This window comes from Acomys russatus, chromosome 21 (genome assembly GCF_903995435.1).
Source record: "Acomys russatus chromosome 21, mAcoRus1.1, whole genome shotgun sequence".
Lineage (NCBI taxonomy): Eukaryota > Metazoa > Chordata > Mammalia > Rodentia > Muridae > Acomys > Acomys russatus.
The window spans coordinates 9,158,182-9,175,847 of NC_067157.1; the positions used below are offsets into that span (position 1 = coordinate 9,158,182).

Genomic DNA, 17,666 nt, shown 5'->3' on the forward strand with positions numbered 1-17,666 from the left:
GGGAAAAATATAAAACTTTGTCAGGAGAGAGGTAGGGAATGTTTTTGTTTGTTTGTTTGTTTGTTGTTGTTTTTAACCTTAGCTACATAGTGAGTACAAGGCCAGCCTGGACTACATGAGTCCCTGTCTTAAAAGCAAAAACAGAAGATGTATACCTTAAAGATAACACAGGCATTTGACTGGGCCAGTTTTCCTATAATAATAAAGTTCAGATGGGAACAAAGGTCATGGGAGGAAATGGAGGATATCAGGAGGTCTACAAAGGGCGGGCCAAGGGAAAGGCAGCACGAAGGAAGTGCCTGCAGTTCGACTGTGTTGTCGAAGTTTTTCCTATGGGTACAAATGTCATGCATAAATCCCCTGGTTGAAACACACACATCTGACACTTACCAACACTATCTCCATGTCCTTGGTTTGTCTTGCATCGATTTCAAATTCTTGAAATATTTAACTTTTAAGTATTTTTTTGTGGCACCAATTAAGGCTGTAAGTCTTTGAAAGAAATGGCATTTTGTGTCTGGTTTCATTCCCTACTGTCAGGGTCAGAGTGCTCTCAAAATGAATCAATCTTAACGCCCCAAATTTTTGGATGCCCTTAGGATATGCACTTGGTAATGAACACTCAACCTGTTTACAGTGAAAATCTAATGGCTCAGAGCCCAGCCAGTGTTAACACATTCTTTTTACTTCTGCAGGTCTGCACTCTAATGGGACAAACAGCTTAGACTTACAGATGCATAGTTTTCTTTCATAGCATGTTTTTGGTGTTTTAGAACAGTAAGTGAAGTTTTTGGCGCTTGGCGTAATAAACCCTAACCTCTCTGCACAAATCCCCATCCACTTGGGGCACAGGCACTCGAAGCTGAGTTTGTGATCTCACATCACCATCTTAGTGGAGCAGTCGAAAGAACAGGGGCAGGTCCTAAGGTTACGTAGCAACCCTAGAAGGCAGGATTCCTTTCTTCAGCTCTTCCTAAAGACAAGCTGAGGTGACAAGCCGAGGTGACGGCAACACGTTTATTGGGCCGAGCCATGCACCCCCGAAAACCTGCACTTAAGGACCGGGGATATTCGGAGCAAGGGCACAGACCACGAAGGGTGTCAAGAGTCCACCTTCTGGTCCAGGTGTGTGCACCAGTGTGTAACGAAGGCTGCGGCTTTGTTCTCCCGAAGGCAGGAGGCGGGACCGCACGCAAAGGCGGCAGCGTTTGACGGCTGGCGCCCGTCGTCCCCCGCAGCAGCTTGGGTAGCGCCCGAACCTCGCCGTCCGGCTGCGCGGCCCGAACCTCCCGCTAAGATGCGGGAAGCGCGTTGTTTGGGCCAACACGCAGGCAGCCTTAGCCAGCAGCACCCGGGGAGGCCGCAGCGCGGGCCTCACCGCGTCCCTCCACCGACGCGGGCGGCCCCACATTCCATTTCAAAAATAACACACACGTGTGCTGGTAAACAAGCGCGCGAGCCGCCGCCGCCCGGGACGCGCGTCCCGGGCGAGCCCATGCAGCGCGCCCCCTCCTCCCCGCACGTGTCGCCCGGCTCCGCCCGGAGGCGTCTGCGCACTTAGACTCCGCCCCCAAGGGCTAGGCTCCGCCCCGACCGTCAGGCACCGCCCCGGCCACCAGGCTCCTCCCACTCGGTTCTCTCCCGGGTCCTGGGGCCCTTTAGCGCGCGGCGACGTAGCTGGCTCTCCTCGCAGATGTCCAGCAAGTGTCCTCCCCTGTCGGGGCGTGCGGCCCAGGTCCGCTCCCTCCTTCCTCCACCCTCCTCCCGGTAGTCCTCCCGCCGTCTGCTCGCTGTGGGCTGCCTCCGGGGCGCCTTCGCTCTCCCTGCCCTCCCTCCCCCTCCGTCCTTCCAATTTTACTCGATTGTTTATTATTTGCTGGGGGCGGGGGCGAGGGGGTAGAGAGGGGCGTCTGGGGGCCCGGAGACTTGCGGCGGCGGCCAGTCAGCGCGCGGCGTGGCTTGACGAGGAAGCGGCGCAGCGAATGGCGACGCGGCGCAGGGCTCCGGGGTCACGCGCGTGTAGAGACAATGACATCATCTGTTTGCACGCGTCGAACTAGCTTGGTGCAGGGGCGGGGCCTCACGTCACTTGAGTGACGGGTCGCGCGCAAAGCCCGGAGACCGGAGTTCCAGGGTAGGCGGCCTCTGTGGCCGCTTCTCCGCTGGCGGTGTTTTGTGTGTTGGGCTGTTGCAGAGCTCAGACTCTCATCTGAGTGGCTGAAGAGGATTTTGTGTGTGTGTGTGTGTTTTTTTTTTTTGGGGGGGGGTATACACATGAATGAGAGCGGGTAGACTTTCGGTATTCGTGTCGCATGTGGCGCAGGAGCGCACACACGTACTGTTTAGATGCACGGATCCTGTGATAAGGACTGGTGAAGGTGCATTTTTTTTTTTTTTTGGACGCCTAAAGACTTTTTAAAAAGTCAAGCACGTAGTCAGCTGCTGTGTTAGAATAAAAGTGTTGTTGTTGCCCGATTCCAGTTCTGTATCCGCGCCTGCGCTTAGGACTGGGGCGCACTGCACTTTTCTTCCCGAGTTACACTTTTTTTCTGGTCTGCCTTTAAAAAAAAAAAAACAAAAAACCAAATCCGTGAACAGCGAAGCACGACTGTGGCTGGGCGTCCCAGGTAAGAGCCCAGTACACACCTTTTGGTGCCTAATGGAAGGCACCGCTGTCTGGCCGGCCAGGGTTTCCGCGCCAAGGTAACCCTTGTCATCTGCGGCTAGAATCTTATCTCGGGTGTTACCTGGTGTCGGGTTCTAATGGGGAACCCGATACCAGGGCGGGCGGGCGACGACACGCAGGCCGGGGACCCGCGAGCCCAAGGGTGGGCCCGGCGCGGAGAGGGCCCGCGACTGCGCACCGCGGCGCTCTCTAACTTGGCCGCCCGTCCCGGGCCAGCGTGGTGCGGTGTGGCCGTTGAGATTCCCGGTGAGCGAGGAGGAGCCCCGGCACGGAGGGCTGCGGGTGGCGGCCGCATCCCTGCCCGCGGCGCGCGCCCGACCCCCCGACTCCCGCAGGCCCGCGCAGGCGCGAGTGAACACACACGCGCACTCCCACACGCACGCACGGCTGCACACCCCGGCCCCCGCCCCAGCCCTCCCCCTGGGCGGGGACCCGCCCCGCCGTCAGCCTAGGTTGAGGCTCCCTGCGTGTGTCTATAACTTTGTGCTGCTGCCGCGGCCGCCCTGCTCGTGGAAGGGAGGAGGAGGAGGAATGTGGAAGGCGGCGGCGCCCAAGCTGACAGGCGGTACCTCCGGCGGGCTGCGGCGGCGGCCCGAGCGCCCCCTCGTCGCGGTGCCCTGGGCTCGCGCGGAATCGTGCGTCCTCCCGCCTTGTCCCTGAAGGGAAGGAGCCGAGGTAGGCGCCGGAGCTGTGCAGCGGGGCGGCCGTCTTCCCAGTGACTCCGGATCTGTTTCTGAGCTGGGCCAGGCGCTTCCCTTTCCCTCCCCGTGACTCGGTGTGCTCCCCCCTTCTCTCCCGCTAGTGTCTTTAAAGGACTTGAGGGAAGGGGGGAACTGTCAAGATGGCAGCAGCGGGAGCAAGGAGGTGATGAACGTGCTGGTCCGGGTTTTCTGGCAGCCCCGAGAGATTTGGCGCTCCCCGACCTGTTGGAAGATTTATGTTTCCACTTGCTTCCTCCCTCCCGTTTCTGACCTGGAAGGGGGCGGAGGGCCCCACGTCCCCAAGAAAATACACCTCAGATCCTCTTAGTGGCGGGTCCTGCGGGGTCGGCCCTCTCTCTCTTGTTGGAAGTGACCCTGCGCCCAGACCCCACGCTCGCCCTGCTGGTCCGCGGGTGGAGAGGAAGAGACGGGAGTTGCCCTGCGCCAGCCCGAGGCTCGGGCCATTCTTCTGGGAGGGGTGTGCAGGGGTGGGGGGAATCGCAGGGCCCGGGAAAGGGAGAAGAGCCCAGGACTCTGCTGACTTTCGGCTGCGCCTCCGCGGGAGGCGCTTGAGCGGGCCAGAGCCAAACATAAACAAACGCACGCACGCCCTCCGACCGCCGCTATGCAGCTGGGGTCGGGAGGCTGCCCACTCACAGAGGCCCGGCCACCCCTCTCCCGGGAGCCCCTCCTCCTCCCCCCCCCCGCCCCGCCCCGCCACCTAGCCCGGGAGAGACCTGCCGATCTGGCGACGGCAGCGGGGGAGGGGGCTGCCCGGCGCGCGGCCGTCGATTCGCTCGCGTCTCCTGGGCGGCCAGGCCAGGGGGCGGCGTCTGCTGCGCCAGGTTCGCGGGATGCAAGTCCCCAGGTCCGCCCGTTCTAGGTGGCGACGGCGGCAGCGGCGGGCTAGGAGTCTCCGTGGACTAGGCTCCCGCACGGGATAACCAACTCTCTTGGCGCTTCCCTAGGTAGCCTGAGCCCGAGCCTTCGCGGCGCCCCGTCCCTCCGCCGCCGCACCCAGCCTGAGCGCGAGAAGAGAGCGCAGGAGCCCGAGCCGCGGGCGGCGGGCAGGCAGCGAAGATGGCAGAGGCACCAGCCTCCCCGGTCCCGCTCTCTCCGCTCGAAGTGGAGCTGGACCCAGAATTCGAGCCCCAGAGTCGGCCACGCTCCTGTACGTGGCCCTTACAGAGGCCGGAGCTGCAGGCTAGCCCAGCCAAGCCCTCGGGGGAGACGGCCGCAGACTCCATGATCCCCGAGGAGGACGACGATGAAGACGACGAGGACAGCGGCGGCCGAGCCAGCTCGGCCATGGTGATCGGTGGCGGTGTGAGCAGCACGCTGGGCTCCGGGCTGCTGCTCGAGGATTCGGCCAGGTTGCTGGCTCCGGGAGGGCAGGACCTCGGGACCGGGCCAGCGCCCGCCGCAGGCGCGCTAAGCGGGGGCACGCAGACGCCACTGCAGCCTCAGCAGCCACTGCCACCGCTGCAGCCGGGGGCGGCTGGGGGCTCTGGGCAACCGAGGAAATGCTCCTCGCGACGGAATGCCTGGGGGAACCTGTCCTACGCCGACCTGATCACCCGCGCCATCGAGAGCTCCCCGGACAAACGGCTCACTTTGTCTCAGATCTACGAGTGGATGGTGCGCTGTGTGCCCTACTTCAAGGATAAGGGCGACAGCAACAGCTCTGCGGGCTGGAAGGTGCGTACCTACCAGGGGCTGGCCTGCCCGGCCTGCGCCGCGGCAGGCGCGTGTTGAAGCTATCTGTTTGCCAGCTCCCGGAGAGGGTCGTTGTGAAGCTTTGAGGGGTTCTTTCCACTCCTAGAGGAGGGAGGCCTGGGGGTGGCCTCAGAGTGGGAAACGAGGGTTCCGGGCAAGCCTTGGGCATGCCTAGGTGAGGAAGCTGTGGGCAAGGGACCCTAACCAGGGAAAGGACCCGAACGTTTGTATTTGCTGGATTACCCCGACTGCGGGGAGGAGGTAGGTCCCCGGCCAACTTTGGAATAGAGGGAGTGTGGCGGAAGTGTAGGATGCAGGGAGGGCGGTGTGGGTGGAGGGAAGGGGCCTGTGTCCCTGAGTGTTTGGGATGGCGGGCCAGTCAGTGGCAGGACCATGATGCTAGCAAACTGAATGAGGATCCTTGGGTCCAACTGTGCTTGTGGGTGTTGACACCAACAGGCAAGCCGATCCCATTAAAACAAGGATTGCAGACTGCTGACCGGCTCTCAAGCCTTTCCTCACACACCTTTATTCTTTAGAGACGTCACGCCAGCCAGCAAGCCTTCCAGACGCCTCTGAACTAACTGCTCTGGGGCTTGGAACAGGCCAGGTCCGTCATCAAAAAGTGGCTACACCTGCTGCTCCCGTGCAGGAGGCCTATGCTGCTGTAGGCAGTATTTGAGGCAGGTGTCACGTGTTGGGGACTCCGTTTCTGAGCTTTACCTATGTGGGAGGGAGGGAGGGAAGAGTTGATTGCAGGGTTGGGCCTAATGGCTCCTACCTATAAATGAGCCAGCGGAGACACTCTTCTGTTCCTTTTCAGCCTCTTGGGGGACCCGACACGTGGTAGGGAAAGAGGTGAGGAAAGGCCTATGATGTAATGACTTCCTGCAGTTAGGCATCCAAAGAGCTTGACTCCTGTTTCCCTGCTGGGTTGCCGTGCTCTTCACCACCTCCAGGCTCGCCCCCCACCCCCCAAGGTAGCGCCCCCCACCCCCCCAAGACAGTGCTGAGCCCCACATCGCTGGAGTTAAGGCCTTTTCCAGTTGCTCCTGCTTTCAATCTTTGTAGAGACCTGGAAGAAAGCTTCTGGGAGAGCCGTGCAGATAAAGTGGCCTTTTAAAAAAAATTTACAAAGTGCCCGGTACTGCAGAGCCTTGCTCAGATGGCTTAAAAGCAAAGTGTGTGCTTTGATACGATTCCACAAGTCTGTTTCATTCTGGGTGATACAAATGCTGATGTCACAAGCTTATGTTTTCCAAAGCTGTGTCGCACGTGTGAGGCTAGGGTTGGCTACACAAGGGAAGAGGCTTCTCTTTGAAAGTATTGCTAATGTGATGGCTTTGGCAATGTTCTGGAGTGGACAGAAAGAGTTCATGGCAGTGTATGTTGTCTGGGAGGGGTGTGTAGGATTGGGCAAAATGCATTTTGGGAGTTCGGAATATTTTTCAAAAATTTCACACTTGAAATTAAATCCTCTATATTTGAATTTGCTATGGAGGTTACTTAACTGTAAAAGTTAATGTAGAAAAGTTTTTTGATCTTTCCTAATATATATAATATATATATAGTGTCTATAATATATAATATATATATTGTATCTATAACATATTATATATATATATAAATATAAATAAAATAGAGGACAACTTTTGGGAGGGGTAGATCCTGGGAGTTGAACTCAGACCATTAGACTTGGTGGCAAATGCCTTTGCCCCATTGAGTCATCTCAATAGCCCTTTTCTACTGTTTGGTTTTAGGATTACAAAAGTAATTTACTTATGTAAGTAGTGTTTCTTGCTATTGTGCTTATAAAAATAACAGTTTTGTATGTCTGAGTTTTTAATTTTTTAAGATTTACTTCAGAAAGTGGTTACCAGAAGTAGCCACACGTTGAGTTTGGCCCATATTTTCATAAAGATTTCAAGACTTCAACAGAGCTAAGGGACATAGTCATCTGTGGTTTTCTGTTAGAACTGTTTATTTGTCTCGTAGTATTTTGCTGCTATCTCTTTTTCACTAAAGCCATATGAAATATTGCCAGTAGAATATTTCAAGGCTTAACTGTGTTTAATTCAGGGCATACGTTTTGTGATTATTTTTACTTTAAGGATATATGTCAGGTAATCCTCGAAGACTTGAAGGAATATAATTTAGCTGAAGTTTTTATAAGATGACCTTCATCAAAGGAAGCAGCCATGCAGGGCTTCATGCCTTTAACGATGGAGAGAGAAGGCCCTTTGAACACAAGGACGGTTTTATATACTGGCTATGACTAATAGCCAGCCTTTCTTGTTTGCTGGTTAGTGGGGCTGGAGGAAGAGGTAAGGAGAGAGGCCAGGAGCTAAGTGTGACCCACTTCCATGCATCCGAGTTTAGGAACAGACGGCTGTGACGACGACGAGTCATTTTGGAAACCTGCACTTTAACCATGGTACTTTCATTGTGAGCGACACGTTAGTATTTTTAGCTTCTAAAAATGTCTAGAATTAAGGTTAACCTGCTGACATTTGCATGCAGGGCAGGTATGCAGAGTCTGAGGCTTTTGTGGTGTTTTGGGCCCAAACATTATGTGACTCTTTTAACCAGAATTATCACTTTAAGATTATAGAATGAAGCCCGGGACTTAATGGTAGATGCCCTTGATCACAGCACTCGGGAGACAGAGGCAGGCAGTCTCTCTTGAGTTTGAGGCCAGCCTGATGTACGTGGCTCTAGGAGTTCCAGGACTACCTACCAGAAAGACTATCTCAAAAAACAACAACAACAAAAACAAACCCAAAATTACAGAATTAGAAAAGATGCCTTGGAATTTAGACTAGTCTTTTCCAGCACTGGTGGCAAGAGCTGAAAAATCCTAGCGTTCAGAGAATTTGATATAATTTACCATCAGCCCTGTTTTTTGGTTCTTCAGGTGATCCTAAGTGTAGCCAGGATAAAGTTTGCTGATATAGTTTCGATCCCTCCATTGGTAAAGAACCTGGTATTTCATATTAAAGGCTGGTCTCAGATCTCAGGTGGTACAAGGCTAGTTAGCAGCTACAGGTGTAGAGGGTCTCGGCCTTGGAGGTTTTTCATGCTATTTTCTTCAAATTACTACCCTCCCCCCCCCCTTTTTTCCTTGCTTCCTGAGAAGCACATTTACCCACAAACACTGGTGATCACCTCAGCATCAGAAGGAGGCACAGGAGGGGAGGCCCAGCAAAGGTGTGCCGCATTTGAGTTGCTGCATGTATGTCGTCTGCCGGTGTGCTTGCTGAGGAAGTCTGAAGTAGCACAAATGGCAAGAAAGAGAGCATTTTAACAAAAGAGGAAGAAGCCCGTGCTCAGGGAGGGCGATGGCTATCTCACAGGCGCCCTTACCTCAGCCCTGAAAGTAGAATGTGGTTGCTAGGGGAAAAGGTTACAGTTTCTTTATTCAGGTTAAGTTTACTTGAAATGCACTGCAGTTTGAATGACTTCCCTCAGTTCCCTCTACTGGGAGATCCCAAGGTCTCTAGGACTTACCAGGGCCCCCTGCGTAGCATTTACTCTGTTACCCAAACCCCCACACTCACTTATTTCTCATGTGTTTTTTATGGGGTATCTACTGTGTGAAACCTCTGCTACAGTCTGAACCTGTTGTGGGAAAGTGTGCTTTCTTGCTTGATAGCAAGGTCTTTAAAAACAAAAAGGTGAGAGTTGACCACCCCACAATGCCTCCCCCCACACGTCACCGAAGGAACCCCAGACCTGGGGAGACTTCAGTATATTGTATTAAGAAAATGTTATTTTAACTGCAACTTGTTTTAAAGTTTAGTTTTAAATCTCAAAATGGCATAGCCGTAATTCCATGTTGGTTTGCAGTTTTGATCTTTGTCCCTTTTGGATCCCCAGAGGCCGCTTACAGCCGTGTGTGAAGACTCTGTCTTGTGCTCCGGCCTTCGCTGTTTTGTAATTTCCTCTGGCAGCGCTGTCGGTTGTCAGTGGTTCCCAGTAACAACACGCTTCCTCTTTCTACGGCAGCGCTGCCTGCGCTGAGGACTGCTGTCCTCTTTTGCAAAGCTGTGTCACTGACCTGTGACGTGAAGAAATTAGACCTTTTCGACTTAGCTCTTTGAACCCCGTTTAACAGAAACGACCCTTGAGAAAGAAGCCAAGGGTGTGTTTTCATGTGTGTATCTCCTCAGAAAATGAAACTACAGCAGGCTTATTTTTAGGTGACTTTAGGAGGCTTCTATTTTAAGGAAATGATACCATAGAACACAAGTCGACGGTAAACTTTTTAGTGCTCTGCTTCTGATTATTCCTGCTTAAACGTACTGGACAGTTTTATCTGGAAGATTTATGAAAAGGCCATGTCTACTAAAGAAATTATTTACTTGGACAGGAAAAAAAAAACCTTAAGTAGACACCAACCACCCAGGCCTCTTGCTGCCAGTGCACAGGTGAGCCTGGCGGGCCTGTGCGTTTTGGAGAGTCTCCCTCTTACCCGTTGCTGGTACCTCAGAGTCCGGATTTCTAGGGCTGGAGAGAAAATGAAATTTATTTTGTTTTCATTTCTTTCCTTTGGGAGACGAACTTGGTCCTATTCTTGACTAATTTATTTCCTTTATATGTGTCACAAATTAGAGGAGTCTAGGAACCAGTTCAAAAGCACACTGTACATGGGGCATCCCGCCCAGCCCCGGGGAAAAGATGGTGGTATAAGGCAGACACAATTCCAGTTCACAGGAGTTTATGGTCCGGAGGGGAGAGCCCGGCTGCTAGCATGAAGCCTGTGCTTTGGGAACGAGTGTGCTCTTACCGCTCACGGTTGGCATCTTGCACACCTGTATTTCTGTTTTTCTCTGTGCTTCCCTCACCCCTGCCGAGACGCTGTTGCAAATGGCAAAGTAGGCGTTGCACTTGGGTTCGGGCTGTCCTTTGCTATCGGCAGATCTCTCTGAGCCTGCTGTAGAGACGCCGGGCCTCTGTGGTATGAGGCCTCTGTAGTTTGATGGTTTGAGAGACTCCTCAGCTTCTCAGAGTCCACCTGTGTCAGAGCTGGCCTGCAGCCCCGCACTGGATGTGATTTGGCCAGTCAGTTATGTTGATGGGGCCGGCCTCGTGCGGGGAGGCCAGGCCTCTGGAGGAGGTGGAACCAGAGAGAGCTGACTCATGCGAACTGCTCTTCAACTTCCTAACTAAGAGGGGCCTTAAAAGGTCTGCTTCACTTTTTTTTCTGGTGAAGTAGTAGGCCAGGAGGGCGAGTGACCGGGTCAGGGTTTCACAGCTTGCTGGAATGCGGTTAGCGTTGTGTTCGCAGGAGTTCAGGGCACTGCCGCTCTGTAGTGTCTGGTGCTGGCTCTGTGGTTTCGCTGCTGCTCCTGGTAGTTCTGCAAGCTTCTACCTCGTTTGCGCTCCTGGGCTGCTGCTGCTGCTGCTGCTCTCCTCCTCCCCTTCCTCCTCCTCTTCCTCTTCTTCCTCCTCCTCCTCTTCCTCTTCTTCCTCTTCTTCCTCTTCTTCCTCCTCCTCTTCCTCCTCCTCCTCTTCCTCTTCTTCCTCCTCCTCTTCCTCTTCCTCCTCCTCCTCTTCCTCCTCCTCCTCTTCCTCCTCCTCTTCTTCCTCCTCCTCCTCTTCCTCCTCCTCTTCTTTCTCCTCTTCATCCTCCTCCTCCTCCTCTTCCTCCTCTTTTTTCTCCTCTTCCTCCTCTCCTCCTCCTCTTCTTCCTTCTCCTCTTCCTCCTCCTCCTCCTCCTCCTCCTTCTCAGCTGACTCACAGGAGTGGATGTGTTGAGTTTTGGTTTAGTTTTTCCAGTTTTTTGTTTTTGCCCTTCTTCACCAACACTCTTAGTTCACCTTGCTGCAGAAATCGTCTCACTTCCTGGCCCAGCATACACCTCTACTCCGGTCTGATTCTTTGTATCTTCCCTTGACTCTCAGATATGCACAGAGTTGGAGGTGGACAGGGACGCACTCTGATACTTGGAGGTGGACAGGGACGCACTCTGATACTTGGAGGTGGACAGGGACGCGCTCTGATACTTGGAGGTGGACAGGGACGCGCTCTGATACTTGGAGGTGGAGCTTCACTTTGTCCCCAACCCGTGACGCTAGGCCCTCTGAGACTCTTGCTGTAGAAAGTTGAAACTGTGACTCAGGACTGAGCAGGTGGGGTGGCCTGGATGCTTGCAGGTGTGAGGGTGTCACACCTTAGTTCTCCTGGTTTTGATGTTGACATTGACCGGGTGCGAAGGTGGAATTCCTTGGGCTGTTGTTTTCTTATATTAAAGTCCTTGAAAAGTACAGTTCACACCTGAAATGGGAGGAGGCGTGATGATGGATGACCTCTTCTTAAGGAAAAGGTGAAGTCAGGCTTGCCTGTCTGTATACAGGCTGTCTTAACATCAGCATGTCCTGTCTACACTCTCCCGTAAGAGCAAGCTGGCCAGGGGAATGAAGTTGTTTGTAATCTTCTGTGTTTGGGGACATAAGCCTCGGGTGCACATAAAGCTCTATTTCCATCTGCTGGGAAATAAGTCACCTGTGAAGGAAGAGAAGCTAGCTTGCAGCCAGTCCTCGTGACCAGCCACTTCCGGGCCAGCCTGTAGCTGCTCTGAGTTTGGAGCTTTCTGACTAGGAGGCTAGGCAGGTGACTTCAATAGAAGACCCAGATTCTGACTCTTTCACTGCCAGAGAGTCATGGCCACTTTTTCACACACAGCCCTCCCTAGGAAAACCAGGCAGAACTGTCAGTCTGTGCAGGCCTGTGCTGGATCAGGCCCTGGGTGGGGTGCAGACGCGCCAGGCCGGTGCACAGCACAAGTGTCCTACTTCTCCAGAGCTGGCTTGGCCTTCTGATCTCGAGATCTTTTTCTCTTTTTTTTCCTCCTCAGTGCCCAGTGACTATTACGAGATAACACTCTACAGTGAAACAGCTTACCTTCTCTGATCGGCCGTGGTCCTTCTAAAACTTGTGCAGTGCTTGGCCCATGGTGAAGAAACCAAAAGAAAAGCCAGGTTATCGTGCGGATCCTAACATTGGAGCCTATTCTTGTGAGGAAGTCAGCACAGGGCAAGTCAGGGACGTGGCACAGTTGGGGGCCGATAAAGCCAACACAGGAACTCCTCTCCCAAACCAACAGTCTGGACTGAGCCTGTGATGAAAGGCACCGGGACGTGTGTGGCAGTTCCCACGGTTTGTTTTGAAGTGTATCGTTCATGTCTTTGAGGTCCGGTGTGTAGGGAGAGTCCATATCCTGTTTCTGGTTTTGGTCTATGTAGCTCTTAAAATGATAACTTAGCTCCTGAAGCCATTGAAAATCTACTTCAAATTCAGAGCCAGCAGAGGGAGTGCCCAGGTCTTCATGCCAATATTGAGTATACCTTTCTCCAGAAAGCTAAGATGTCTTGATTTAAAGAATTCTACTGTAGGAAGTGGGCACCGTGGTGTAGGCCTTTACTCCCAGCGTGTGGGAGGCAGAGAGGCAGATGGATCTCTGTGAGTTCAAGCCAAGGAGGTTACATAGAGAAACTCTGTCATGAAAAACCTTAAAAAAAAAAAAAAAAAAAAAAAAAAAAAGCCTCTGTATAGTGGTTTCATGACTAAGTGTTTTCATTTGAAAAGGGTACTTTGAGATGGAGATTAAATACCTAAAAATAACTTTTAAAAAAGAAAACCTTTGTTTCCTAAGACCCATGATCACTTCCTATCTAAAATAGTTAAATTTAAATAGTTAAATAGTTTATATCCCAGGCTGTCTTTGAACTTGCAATCCTCCTAACTCAGCTATGAAGGTTGGGGTTACATGCCTGTCTGCTACTCCCCCCCCCCACCCCCGAGTAAGCTTTTAATTAAGAGTACCTCACTGCCTTTGTCCCTTTGCATATTTGGTTCTGATATTTGTAGCAATATTTATACCCAATACCAACGGGCTAGGGAAATGATTAATTGGTGAAATGCTTACCATGGGTGCCTGAGGATCTGAATTTGAACCCCCAAATCTATGTAAAGCTGGCATGGTAGTCTGGGGAGATGGCATGGGTCAGAACACTTGCACTTAGGCATGAGGATCTGAGTTCAAACCCCAGTAATAAACCAGGACATGGCTACCTGCGCCCCCAGAATTGTGAGGAGGAATCAGGATTCTAAGTGCCCTGGCCAGCTCAGCCCCAAACAGCAAGTTTCTAGTTCAGTGGCAGACCCTGTCTTTAGGCAGGGTGAGTGACAGAAGACAGCTGGCACCTTCCAGTGGCCTCTGCATGTGCTCGCATGAGCGCACATGCCCACCCACTGGGATGTTGTGGGCACTTGTAGTCCTAGCGCTGGGAGGGAAAGTCAGATAGGTTAAGAGAGCTCTGACTGGGCAGCCCAGCCCTAATGGGTCAGCCCCAGGCCCCTGAGAGGTCCTGTGTCCACAAACAAGATACAGAAGAGCAGGTAGAGTTCTCCTGAAGAGCGATGCGCTGGGTGACTTCTGATCACCGTATGCACGTATGTAACACACAAAAGACTGTTAAAGATTTATACTTGAAAAGACTCGCTTATAGGTCACATTAAAGTCAGAGGGATACACACACACACACACACACACACACACACACACACACACACCTTTTTGTTTTATTTTGTTTTTTGTTTGTTTTTTTCGAGACAGGGTTTCTCTGTGTTAGCCTTGACTTTCCTGGACTTACTTTATAGACCAGGCTGGCCTCAAACTCATAGAAATCCACCTGCCTCTGCCTCCCAAGTGCTGGGATTAAAGGTGTGCGCCACTGCGCCCAGCTAGGATAGTTTGTTTTAGTAGTGCTCTGATTGTGGTACTTGGGATATTCCCCAAGCCTTCCCAGAGTCCTATGAGTCGGAACATTACTTCTAGCTGAGTCTTGATAGGTCATGGATCTCAGGAGGCGTTCACTTTTTATACTGCTGTAGTGCTGCGATCTGTTGCCCCCATCTTGTGATGCTCGGTTGATTTAGATTTGACGATTGAAGTGGGTTGAATCATGCATTTGGACGATTCGTGTCTACCTGGAACCTCAGAATGTGACTTATTGGAAACTTTATTGGAATTGTGACTTGCTTACTGTGTGCCAGCTGCTCAACTATGTGGGGTTTTGTTTGTTGGTCTGTTTGGTTTTGTTTTTATGCTTAACATTGGTCCTGCAAGGTGAGTAAATCCCAGGTCAAGGACATGGTTAAACTCAGTGAAAGCAGCTTCCCTGGGACTCAAATCCAGCCTACCTTCTGAGCTCTGGCCCCTGTGTCACCCTTCCCTGCGTCCTGGAGCGTGGGTGGGCTGCAGTGATTTAAAAGTTAAACAGCAACCACTTAAGTTTGTACGTGCTGTTTGCTGCGTTGCTTACATAGATCACCAATGGTGCTCACAGTAATCCTGCGGAGCATTCTTGGCCACGAATCTTGGGAGCTATGGTGACGGCAGCTTATGTCTCTCTGAGCTCACTGGTTTTTAGTTACTTTTCTGTTGCTGTGACGAGTCAGCATGACCAAGGCAACTTACAGAAGAAAGCCTTTCATGGGGTTTTACAGTTTCAGAGAGTGAGCCCATGACCAACATGGCAGGGGGCCATGGCAGCGAGACAGGCAGGAGTGTATGTGGCTAGAGAGCTTGTATCTTAAGACATAACCACAAGGCGAAGAGAGAACTAGATGACACCCTTTAGCAAGGCCACACCTCTTCCTCCTCCTCCTCAAACAGTTCCACCAACCGGAAACCAAGTGTTCAAATACATATGAACCCATGGGGCCACGGCTTAGCCTCTTTTTCAGAATATTTTAATGGACTGAGAACTTGAAGGAACCTGTACATGCCAGAGCCGTCAGTGGGAGGATGGGAGGCTTGATGCTTTAGACCTGTAGACTTAGCAGCTCTGCCTTGTGGTTTTACTCTGGGTCACATACAGGGGGAGACATGACGTGAAGGAATTGTTCGGGCTGCACTTTTCTCTCTGATAAACTTCTGCTTCCAGAGAGCTTCTACCTGCTCCTACCTGCTCGCAGCAGGTAGACAGATAACGACACAGCCCCAAGAAAAAGTAGGTTTCAGGAAAGAAAAAAAATAAATAAATAAAAAAGCATTTACAAGTTCCTGGCAGAAGTTTGGCTGCCGAATCAGATTTCATAATTAAAGGTATTAAAAATGTTTTTCTGAGGTGGTTGCCTCTTTGCAATGCAGTTATTGGTGGGCTTAGAGGCAGGCTGCCAAGACTGGGGTGTTGCTAATGCACGCTGCCAGCCCAGCGAGGTTAGCATTTGTCTCCACTAAAGGGCTGGCGGCTTCTGTCTTCAAGGCATTATGGGTGAGTAGGTCCCCAAATTCTGCTTTCAGTTGGTCATGGGAATGTGTTAGCCCTGTGCTAATAAGTAGAGTGGCGAGCAGACCGCTGCATATCACACGTCATCCTGTGTGCGTTGGGGAAGATGTAGACTGTGGCGTTCACGGTGAGATGGTCTGGAGAGGGTGCAGACGATAGGCTGGCCCCCTTTGATAAGTGTGAGTGCGCATGTAGCCTCTGCCTGATAACGTGAGCCAGCGTGCAGAGAGGGCGGGGTGAAGGGCGGAGGTCACCGTGCCTGCGCTGTCCTTTTAAAAAAGGGTACAATTCTGGGTTTAAACCTGATATTTAAAGGGTACACAAAACTACATTCACTTGAAGTTGCTGAGTGTCTCCTTGGAAACTGGTGTTGTGAGGCTGTGGGAGAGTGCTCTCCTAGTAGACCAGAAATAAATAAATAAATAAATAAATAAATAAATAAATAAATAAATGTGCATAGTGAAGGTGTTAATTCAGGTCACTCAAATCTCAGAACTGCTTCTTTTCCTTAAGTATTTTTATTAGCTTTAAAGCTGGTATTCTTTCATTATAAATTAACCAGATAATTGCCTGAGCTCCACATTTCACAGCAAGTTTGTACTGAATGGTGCTTAAAGCCCCCTGCTTGCTGTCTTCTCTTGATTTTTCTTTTTAATCTTTTTTAATATTAGTTTATTTAATGTTATGTTAACTTTCTGTCTTGTTTTAATAGTTTTCCAAAGTAAAACACTTTGTCTGAGATGTCTCCATTTGAAGGTTTTGGTGTGTGTGTGTGGGTGTGTGTGCAACTATGAGATAGTCTCTCTCTCTCTATTTTTTCCCCGACTCTGGCCCCGAATTTTGAAGTCTTGCTCCCTCAGCCTCCTTTGCGCTGAGATTATAGGCTCGTACCACCAGTCCCAACTTCTCTTTGGACTATGCATTCTGATAAACTCTTTGAACACATTTGCACCATAAACACTCCCCAGCCAAAAAGGTCACTGTTGCCACAGTCTTCTTAGAGTTCATGCCTTCAGGGGCTCCAAGCCAGTGTTCATTTCCAAGTTCAGGATTTGTGTAATCTCTCTCACTTTTCATAGTTTTGCGTTGGGTTCTGGTTTTTATGTTTTTTTTTTTTTTTTTTCTGGGTAGTCCCACCACCACCAACATTTATCCGCTATATATCAGTATATACAAATAGTAGCCCACAGGCTAACCCAGTTTGCGAGTCATTTTTAAGTAAAGCTGAAGCTATGAGTTCAAACGTGTGTGTAGATTTCTTTAGGAAAAATGAAAAGATTAGACCAGCTGCATCATTTATGTTACCTGAGAAGCAGCCCCAGAACTGCCCCCTGAGGAGTGTCCTGGTCCTGATGGGTTTTCAGGGCGGCCTTGGAGCAGCAGATCCCGCTGGTGTGGCCTTAGTGCATTTGCGCTCTTATTCGTGGGTCAGTAACCTCCAGAGTGAGCTGGTGTTCTGTTTCTTGAAATTCGTGTCCTAGATCAGGCCTTCTATCTCCAACCCCGTCCAGGAAAGATAGGTTTCCAGCCTGCTGCTTGAGTCGGTGCGTGTCCCCTGCTGCCCTGTGCTATCGCAATCAGACCTGGTTACTCTTCCCTCTCCAAGAACGAGCCTTATTCCAGACGGAAAGGAAGGCTCTGTGATTTTGGCTCTATGTTAGGCTTTATCGCACACAGTTACTTAGGCAATATTTGGTCCTTGACCCGGGCAAGAGCTAGGAGGTGTTCTTTGACAGGTGGGAAGAGGGTTATTTCAATAATCTCACAAAATCAGAGCTATTCCAGTTAAGGGGTGCAGTTATGAGTTCAAGAATTTGTTTAGATTTCTTTAGGGGAAAAGAAAGAAGGGAGGGAGGGAAGGAGGGAGTGAAGGAGAGAGAGAGAGAGAGAGAGAGAGAGAGAGAGACAGAGGGGGGGGGGTTCAGGTGCATCATCTGTGTAACCTGGGAAACAAGCCACAGTTGATGAGTGCAGATGCCCTGGGCCTGATTGCTGAGGCGGCCTGCAGCCAGTGCCGTGCTGTGCTGGCTTGTGGGCCCCACCCTGTGTCAGCGAGGCTCTGCCTATTGAATATCTTGTGTTACCAGAAACCATTGGCTTCTCAAATAGGTTTAAAATGGTCACCAGGTTAATTAAAAAAAAAAAAAATTGCAGTTCTCATTCAAAGATTTAAAGATGTCTATATTCTATAACCTGATTTTAGTTGATCGACCTGTTACAGCTTTTCATGTAGTAAAAAACATGCCTAGAATTTTGTTTGTTACCGAT

At 51.1% G+C, this 17,666-nt stretch overlaps 1 protein-coding gene across 1 annotated transcript in view; it reads left to right on the forward strand.

The window, feature by feature from the left end:
- Positions 1-3,243: 3,243 nt before the first annotated feature.
- The window catches only part of Foxo3 (forkhead box O3), a 99,567-nt gene continuing 85,144 nt past the window's right edge, over positions 3,244-17,666 (forward strand). Inside the window, exons 1-2 of the mRNA XM_051164497.1 lie at positions 3,244-3,361; positions 4,356-5,085. Coding sequence (XP_051020454.1) covers positions 4,468-5,085 — 618 coding nt within the window. The 5' untranslated portion in view covers positions 3,244-3,361; positions 4,356-4,467. The remainder of the gene's footprint in view (positions 3,362-4,355; positions 5,086-17,666) is intronic.